Genomic DNA, 9,451 nt, shown 5'->3' on the forward strand with positions numbered 1-9,451 from the left:
GTTTCTCGAAATGTCATAGCATTTCCACACCGGCGATGACATGACTGCGGCATAATGTACATTGTCACGCGTTGACGTCATCAAATTGCAATCGGTTCATAAGATCGGCCAAGTGTAGTGAGTACCGATCGAGTCATAAAATGTGATTATCGGCCGATACCGATCTGCGGCCGATCGATACACTGAACAAAATTATAAACGCAACACTTTTGTTTTTGCCCCCATTTTTCATGAGCTGATCTCAAAGATCTAAGACTTTTTCTATGTACACAAAAGGCCTATTTCTCTCAAATATTGTTCACAAATCTGTCTAAATCTGTGTTAGTGAGCACTTCTCCTTTGCCAAGATAATCCATCCAAGGAGAAGTGCTCACTAACACAGATTTAGACAGATTTGTGAACAATATTTGAGAGAAATAGGCCTTTTGTGTACATAGAAAAAGTCTTAGATCTTTCAGTTCAGCTCATGAAAAATTGGGGCAAAAACAAAAGTGTTGCGTTTATAATTCTGTTCAGTGTATATATATATATAGAGAGAGAGAGAGAATTTTTTATATAAATATATAGAATTTTTTTTAATTAGATTTTTCTTTCTTAAATTGCAGTGGTTTGTGCTTTAATCATGAAAGACCACATCACAATTTTAGAGTGTATTTATTACAAAAACGTGAATTATTGTACATCATTGCGAATTGCCCTTTGCTACATTTGACTGAAATATTTTTTCTGTGCTTTTTCAGATTGTTCATTTGAAACGCTTCCAGTTTGTCAATGGTCGCTGGATTAAGTCTCAGAAAATTGTGAAGTTTCCACGTGAGAGCTTTGACCCCAGTGCGTTCCTGGCCCCACGGGAGGTGTCTCAAAGCATGGGCAGCCTGCAGAGTGAATCCCTGGTAGAGGAGCTCCAGAGACTGGAGAGAGGAGACTCCTCTGTGTCCTCCATCTCCACTACTACTGTGGCCAGTCCTCCCACCTCTGGCAGAGGTCTGCCTCTCTCTCTCTTCTCTTTGTACAAACCTTTTGAATCAATATGAGATTCTCTAATCGTTGCATTGTTGTTTCAGGCACCCCATGCTCCATCAGGAGGGTTGGCAGCCCACTGAGCAAAAACAGCAGCCCCAGGAATACAGGGCGGAAACAGGGGCGCCTGCGTCTTCCCCAGCTGGGCAGTCGACATCGACTCTGCAACAGCAAAGAAAACCTGGAAGCCTGTAGCAGCAGCAAGGAGAGCGAGACTGAGCCAGAGCAGGGCACAGTGACGGACGGGGAGAATCAGATCACATCTGATGCAAACGCGCAAGACACCTGGTCACTGGACGCCTCAAGCAATGACTGCGATGTGATCATGGTGAATGGATTGGGACAAGACAGCAGTCAGAGTAATGGACACTCGGAGGTCAGCGCAGACCTGGACACCCCTCACCAAAGAAATGACATCTGCCTGGAGCCCCTGTACAATTTATATGCAATCTCAGTAAGTGATTCTTGTCTACATGATTTGTTGTGTAGTAATTGCATTTGTAAGCAGCTTCTCTGACACTGTTATTATTGTTTTTCTTTCAGTGCCATTCAGGAATAATGGGAGGGGGGCACTATGTGACTTATGCCAAAAACCCCAATGAAAAGTGGTACTGTTACAATGACAGCAGCTGCAAGGTAAGATCTTGAATCTCGTTATGTCTCGTTGTATCTCCGTTTCCATTATTTTGCATTCTTATTGCAAAACGTAGGCCTATATCTGCAAAGATTTTTTTTTAAATGCTTTAACAAAGTAGAGATATCAGATCTATCAGTACTTCACTGTCAAGTCAATACTAAAACAAACAAATTGGGCACTACAACCTTTCTACAGTATCTGTTGTAGCAATTACCATCTGAATTTGGCAAGCACAACATTAAATTAAATTTAATTGAATTAAAATAAATGTTATTGTGATGTTATTTAAAATTGGAAATAAAATTTAAATAGTTTGTTTAATATAAGTACTGTGGTATCAACATTTTATTTATATTCCTGAAATTTCTCTTGCATTTGGTGTTGAATATTGAAAAAATAATAAAATAAAATAAAAAAGAATGTGTTTAATATTAGTACTGTGGTATTAACACTGGAAATTTCCGGTTACACGTTATGTTAAGGTATCCTTGTTACAGTGTAATTATACATGTAAGTACTGAGTAATATTAATTAACTGCATGTACTTAATATATGGTTAGGGTTACGATTAGGGTTTGGTTTAAGTAAAATTAAATTAAAAAAATAAAATTGTTTTAAAAATAAGTATTAGGGTAAAAATTTTATTTAAAAATAAAATTAGTGTTGACTGTTGAAAAATAAAAATAAAAGGATAAAAATATTGTGTTCAATAGAAGTACTGTGGTATTCACAAATTCATATTCCTGAAATTACTCTTGCATTAGTGTTGACTACTGCAAGTCTGGTTTCATGACAACACTATAGAAGTATTGCGCAACACTTAAAACAAACTGTTTCTTGTCGTCTCTTCAGGAAGTTCACTCGGACGAGATTGACACAGATTCAGCGTACATCCTGTTCTACGAGCAACAGGGAGTGGACTACTCACAGTTTCTGCCAAAAACAGAGGGCAAAAAGATGGCAGACACCACTAGCATGGATGAAGACTTTGAATCTGACTACAAGAAGTACTGTGTGCTGCAGTGATGTCCTGCTCTTCCACATCAAAGACACTAGGGGGGTCTGTCAGTACGCCAGTGCAATGAGAACTGAAATGCAGCGCCGCCCCAGAGGACCATCATTTGTGAAAGCACAAAATATCAGTTAGCTGACAGGCACAACACCGCCGCTGACTGCGCTTTCAGAATAGAGGTACCTGACACTTCAGATACACCAGGGAGAGGGCAAACGAGTGAATCAGAGAGAACTGTAGCGATCATGTGATTGTTGCCAAGCAAACAAATAACTGTTAGCCAATCCCTTGAAATCACCATTATCAGACAGACAAAACTGCTCTTTCACATGCCAGCCCACACAGGTGAATCCAAAAATCACGTAACAAGAGCTTATGCTTCTGTATTGATAATATTTAGAATGCTAATTGGCAGATTGTTTCAATTAGGAAATTGATGGTGAAGATGGCATTGGTATAAATTATAGTTTTCTCTAAAGCTTTTGTTGGCTTAGTTTTCTCATAGTTGATTTTTTTTTCTTCAGTAAGTTCCATACACTACCTCACATATTTTGCAGTTGGCCAACTGTTCATAGAAAATCAGTGACAGTATTATATCATCTGAGGGCAGATTAAAATTACTTCTACTTTATATCCAAAATTCACTTTTCAAAAAAAGTTGCTTATTTTATTTAATAAAAAAAAATGTTTCTACCAATTAATAAAATATCTTCCCACTCCTCCGCTGCCAAATTATGCACATGCTATTTTTGTTGATTTTAGTTTTAAGATGGTTACTTTCAGGCTTCGTTTCTCTTTAGAAGAGTAAATGTATCTCTTTTTTTCTTTTACATTTTTTTTTATACATTTGTTTTTATCAATGATTTTTTTTAATGCAGTAGTTCACTTTGCCTAAACGCATTCGCTTACAGCTTTAGTCTCAGCAGTCTGATCAAACCACGTCCTCTCAACAAATGCACAGCTTTTTACACGTTTTCCTGCTTCGCAAAATACTGTTGACCGCAGAGACTAAAAACGGCAATCAGATACATATCCAAACAATGTTTTCTCACCATGTCCAAGCCAAAGTGTTCAACTGGTCATGTACATAATGTGCGGAAAGCATTGTATACTGTTAGACGAGAGCGTAAGAGGTCTGTTGTGTGAACAGTATTAGCACGGAGGAATATTTCACAACCTTTGCTTTTAGAGAACAGCATTCTCAGTAAACTGCTGAACGTTCTAAACCTGGGGGTTCCAGGTTATTAGTAGCATTTCTTCAGTGACTCTTGATAAGAGAGCTCACCTTAATTACCACTGTGAAAAGATGTATGAAATATTGAACGGCTCTTATTTTTCAGCAACTCATCAACTGAATGAGCTCCTCCTGTGAGGAGGCGTTAAACCCTTGGAAATCGCCGGGAATCATTCGCAAACATCCATTTTGCTGCTGTACTTTTCAGATTTCTGTGTCATGGATATTTAAACTAAATGTTTGCCATCAAAGAAAGGTTTATCCCTGTCAAAAAAAGAAATGTTTGTGAAATAAACACAGCTGTATTACTGTAAGTCAATTGTTAATCATCATAATGAGTAATGCAAATATGATATATGGACTGTAAAGATTTTTTAGGCATTTAATGTTAAAATAAAAATAGATATCCAAAATCAAAATATAATATCACCATTCTCCAATTATAATTGGCTGTTTGAGCAATTACAATTACAGTAACAAGCGTTTTTGAAACCACGAACATGTTTTAAACATCCACATATTTTTTTTCTCCTGTTTTTATACAGGGATAATTTATTAAAATGGCAAATATATCTCTTTTCAAGTAGTGCAATCAACTACTGATGTGTGTCTTTGTCCATGTCGTTAGTCCTAATTTTGTTAAATTAATTTTTATGAACTGCTAGAGATGTATTAATTTAATGAACTCTATTTTGTAAAGTGTTGTTTAAAGAATAAAATTGACATTGCACTGACTAATGTACATAAAAGTTTTGTAAATACGCCAATGGAAATTATGTATTTGAAAATTAACTGTACAAATGTACTTGTAGTTGTATATGGAGTGATGCTGTTGATCTGTAACAATTATTCAAGAAACAAATTAAATGCAGCCAAATGCACGTTCTTCTCATCTGTGTTTATTTGCTGGCGAATGGTGCGAGGTGTTTCCTTCAGCAGCAAAGAGGAAACCACACACCTTCCTCTGTAGGGCTCTATAGAGTCCAGTGCCATCAATCAGACCTACTTCCTTGAATTCAAGCCACATTTGACATTTAAACTAACCATCTGTAGGACCCTTCCACTTGCCTGACGCAATATTTTCCAGCAAGAGTATTTCCCTTGAATGAAATATACAAATTAAGCTACTGAGAATCGTCTAAAGACCTTTTTGCACACTGTGGGTCGCGCAGTATTTCACACTTTATATATTTGGAGACTAGCATGCTGTAGTCAGGAAGTGCGTTGACTTGCATGCTGTGCTACTTATAGAATTCTTCTCTAAACCACAGACGCTGAAGAATTGTGGCTTATTGTTCTGAAGAGCACCTTAGCCTCAGTGGTCTTCATGCATGCTCGCACAGTATTGTCTCATGCAGATGAAGGTTAGACAATGGTGTGCATTGCATGATGAGTTCAGCCTGGGGACCTGTTATTTTTACTGTCTTTTCTACAAGGTGACGAAACATCTTTAACACATTTGCTTTTCAGGTCTCGCATTTAAACAATTAAGGAGACGTCGCCTGGTTGACAATTAAGGTATATGGCGTATAGTATTTTTGAAAAAATGCAATTTGAATTTGTCTTTAAATAATAACTTTTTCTCTTTCAGTTCTGATGAAACATCTCGCTCAGATTTTTAAACAACATGTGATGCTATTGGTGTCATTATGGCAAATGACAGTTCATCTGATACAAACCAGTCCAGTAAGCTTTTCTTCTCGATGGCTATATATATCTGCTTTTATCAAATGATGTAACACGTATGCATGCTTCAACATTTTATGTTTCAAATTAAACTGAATAAATTATACAAACTTACAGTAGAGTTATATTGCATGTGCCTATATGAAAACAGACTGTAGTTTATTTCACTTTGATAGCCATCACATAAAACTACTTTTTCTTCCTTTACAGAACTTGATTTCGGACACATCATTTTAATCTGCATCTACGCCGTTACCGTTTTCTTCATGGTTGTACTTGGATGCCTTTGCCTAAACAAGTATATTTTAACATTTATATATTTAACAAAAACATTTTTTTAAGAATTTAAACAAACTCAAATTTTTATCTAATTAATAATTCTTAATATTTATTTAAACTTGTAATTAATATACATATATATATATATATATATATATATATATATAATATAGTTTCTGTTTCTCTGAAGCGGGTAAAAAGTCCTGTCGGATTACCGTACTGTCCAACAAGGCCACCGTACATCCCGTGACGTCACCCACAACAACATCATTGTCCGTCTGCTCAGCTGCGCTTCGTCCTGACGCGCTGAATGATGCATTAGTCAAACATCTAGTGATTCACACATTCACAAAATAAACTAGATAGTATGTACTACAGTCATCTAGACATTGTGCTACAGCTACTCGCGCCAAAAGCACGTTTATTTCTGCTCGCGGTTCATACTGTCAGGCAGATGTAATGAGCTCGATGCTAACTAACACTGAGGATTTTATCATCGGGGTTTGATTGACTTGCCGTGAAAGTGTGAAGTGCAACATTTACCGTGAAATTAAGTTTCCAAAATAATCGCTCGTGAAATGAGTACTCAATAGAAAATAAAATATTTGAGGTATAAATCAACATGGGCGGTCATTAAATGTCATGATCATTCAGCAATCCGTTTATCTCGATAAGAGCGAGCTCGAGTAGATCGGACACAGGATGACGGACACGCTGGTCCTCTCCTTCCAGACTCGGCTGTCTGCGGTCATGGAAACTGTCCTCAAGACCACCATGTACGAGATCACCAGGTTAGTGGAGGAGAGCTTCTTGGAGCAGATGGATCGAGGCAAACGAGAGGCAGAGGTGATAAAACGGAGGCTGATATTGTCGGAGGCCAAACTGAGAGAACGGGAGAGGTTTAAGAGGGTGAGGTGTGTGGACTGTGGTCGGACAGCAGTGTCCAGGAGGAGGATGCTACACAGATGCCCCGAATCACAGAGCAGTAAGTAAAAACATGACTTTCCAAGAGGACCGTCGCTAGGTATGCAGTGCTTACTTGGGTCAATGACAAATAAAAAATAAGAATGTGTGTTGCCTCTAGTTTCATACATTTATACAAAATGTTTATGCCATTTTCAATAATAATTTAATGAACAAACAAATGGTTCGAAAAGTACAACAGTAACGTCCTTTCTGTACAAGTTTCTAGACATTCAGTGTATTATATTTGTTATATTTTATAAGAACTTAATGACCTTGACTTAAAGTAATGAGGATCTAAAGCAGTGGTTCAGCCTTTTCATCTTTTAATAATAATTTATTAATTTTAGTTTCTGTTTCTCTCCTCAGGTATCGGTCAATGAAGAAGGTCATATGGGAGCTAAGGCAAAAGAGGCCGTCTGTCCCCCAGGTTCCTTCCCAAGATTCTCCACCTCCATCTCCCAATGTCCTGAATATTCCTGAACTGCCCGACCATACTACAGAGAGCCCATTACAGAGACAACCAACTAAATCCATAAGATTTCCATGGAAGCCTCCACTACAGGTTTACTACATATTTATTTCTTTTAAAAAAAATTTACTCAATAAATTAAACATTTGTTGATGAGTTTTATAAATGCATATAAAAGGCATAAGTATGAAATGTGATAGACTTACTTAAACAATGCTTAATGTAACTTGAAATTATCTTCAGGTTCCTCGGTTCACAAAGGCAGACCTAAACCTTATTCAGCTCATAAAGGCAGGTCGAGAAGGAGTCTTCTACAAAGCAAGGATAATGAGGGGCACATGTAGAGGCCATTCACTGGTCACTTGCAAAATTGGAAAAGAAGGTAGAAAATGACACGCAAAAGCATTTCTGTTAATTAAATACATTTACCAAAATGTGTGAATGTCTCCATAACGATCCAGCAGTTGTTCAGATCTGCTGTTGTTTGCAGGTATCACCTCAAAGCAGATGGAAAATGAGGTGTCTATTATGAGAAAGCTGGCGTATCATAAAAATGTGATGCAGCTGCTGGACTGGAATACAGCGGAAGGTAGGATGTGCTGTTGTGCTTCAGTATTATATGACTAAAAAACCTTAAATGGATCCTTGCAGCTAGACAGTAAAATATAGACTAGGTCTTACCTGTGCATAACTCACTGACACACTGTTGTGATAGATGCCAGGACGTTGCTAAAGTGTTCTGAATGTTTTACCATGTTGCATTGTGGTTGCTTGGGTGTCATGGGGACAAAAATAGATTTTTCATGGCTACAGATCCTAAAAATTAAGAATTACTTTGTGGTCACGATTTACTAAAACATAGGGAACAAATTCTTAATTTGTGACCACTAAAACAAGGGAAGGGGTTCTTAATTTGTAACCACTATTTATTAAAACGAGGAAACAAATTCTTAATTTGTAACCAGTTTTAACTCAACTTTTATGTATAAAGCACTTTATAAATCATTAAAACTCCAAAAAATAACATACAACTTACAAACCAACACAGCATGACACCAATATAAATCGTACAATAAAATAAATAAGTCTTTAAGTTCCTTTTAAAAATGTCCATAGTTGACCAAGACTCAATGAAAAGCGGCAAAGCATTCCAGAGTGTGGGAGCCGCAACTGCTCTATCTCCATTACGCCTTAAACGAGACCATGGAACAGTTCTGAGAAGAGTGCAGATGACGTTGAGATTAGTAAGGAAACATCATGTCCTTTATATACTCAGGAGCCTGATTGTGCAGTGCTTAGTACACCGACATTAACACCTTGTATTGGATTCTATTTTCTGGTATTTTCCGGTGCACAGCATCAGTGACGTTGTGTGTATCCGACCGGACAACTAATCTAATCTAATTAAAACATCGAATTAGGGAAGCACCAAAATTTCGGCGAGAATGATTCTGATTTTATTACACTTGGTGTAAACGGCAATTCATAATGGATAATCAATAGTAACAAGGTCGCGGCAGTTGAGACTCACGTGAGACAATCTCCTGGAGAAATCTAAACAAATGAACACAACTGCACACAGAAGAAACATACTGCGGTAAAAAAATGTACTTTTTATATTTATTACATAAATCCTAGCCTAATTAATTAACATGACACGACTAAGAGAGTGCAGTTTTCCCCGAAAATCAGTACGATTGTAAATTCGACATTGATTTTAAACAAGACTTCAAACGAGTAGTTAATATTAAGTGACTTAGGGCATACATTTTAGTACAATAATGTCAATGTGACTGTTTTTGCTCGATTTGTTTAACGAAAATAGTTCCAAACAAACTTAGCAGCAGAACTGTCGCGCATCTCTGAGCAACACACAGCGTCAGCGGTGTTTCGTTAGGCTACTGAATGATTCGTATTTTTTAATTAATAATTTGAGTCAATGATTCAGTGGTCCATTCACTGATGCTGACCATTCACTGACAACTTGCTGCCACCTGCTGGCGGGTTACTTTCAAATTTAAAAGTAACTTTTTTGACACGACGTCACACACACACACACACACACACACATATATATATATATATATATATATATATATATATGAAAATCCTAGAATCGCCCCTGGATGTAACCACTGTTTATTAAAA

The 9,451-nt window shown here is 37.1% G+C and overlaps 2 protein-coding genes across 3 annotated transcripts in view; both read left to right on the plus strand.

Moving 5' to 3' along the window:
* LOC107743689 (ubiquitin carboxyl-terminal hydrolase 32) overlaps window positions 1–4,784 on the plus strand; it is a 69,054-nt gene extending 64,270 nt beyond the window's left edge. For both annotated transcript variants that reach the window (XM_016557063.1, XM_016557064.1), the window contains exons 31-34: window positions 741–984; window positions 1,065–1,474; window positions 1,564–1,656; window positions 2,510–4,784. In XM_016557063.1, coding sequence (XP_016412549.1) covers window positions 741–984; window positions 1,065–1,474; window positions 1,564–1,656; window positions 2,510–2,683 — 921 coding nt within the window. In that variant the 3' untranslated portion in view covers window positions 2,684–4,784. The remainder of the gene's footprint in view (window positions 1–740; window positions 985–1,064; window positions 1,475–1,563; window positions 1,657–2,509) is intronic.
* Window positions 4,785–5,241: 457 nt separating this feature from the next.
* The window catches only part of LOC107743727 (uncharacterized), a 6,330-nt gene continuing 2,120 nt past the window's right edge, over window positions 5,242–9,451 (plus strand). Inside the window, exons 1-7 of the mRNA XM_016557118.1 lie at window positions 5,242–5,339; window positions 5,495–5,589; window positions 5,800–5,887; window positions 7,201–7,396; window positions 7,547–7,685; window positions 7,794–7,892; window positions 7,955–7,961. Of these exons, the coding sequence (XP_016412604.1) occupies window positions 5,553–5,589; window positions 5,800–5,887; window positions 7,201–7,396; window positions 7,547–7,685; window positions 7,794–7,892; window positions 7,955–7,961 (566 nt within the window). The 5' untranslated portion in view covers window positions 5,242–5,339; window positions 5,495–5,552. The remainder of the gene's footprint in view (window positions 5,340–5,494; window positions 5,590–5,799; window positions 5,888–7,200; window positions 7,397–7,546; window positions 7,686–7,793; window positions 7,893–7,954; window positions 7,962–9,451) is intronic.

The sequence above is a fragment of the Sinocyclocheilus rhinocerous genome, unplaced genomic scaffold (genome assembly GCF_001515625.1).
Source record: "Sinocyclocheilus rhinocerous isolate Xijiao unplaced genomic scaffold, SAMN03320098_v1.1 scaffold166, whole genome shotgun sequence".
NCBI lineage: Eukaryota > Metazoa > Chordata > Actinopteri > Cypriniformes > Cyprinidae > Sinocyclocheilus > Sinocyclocheilus rhinocerous.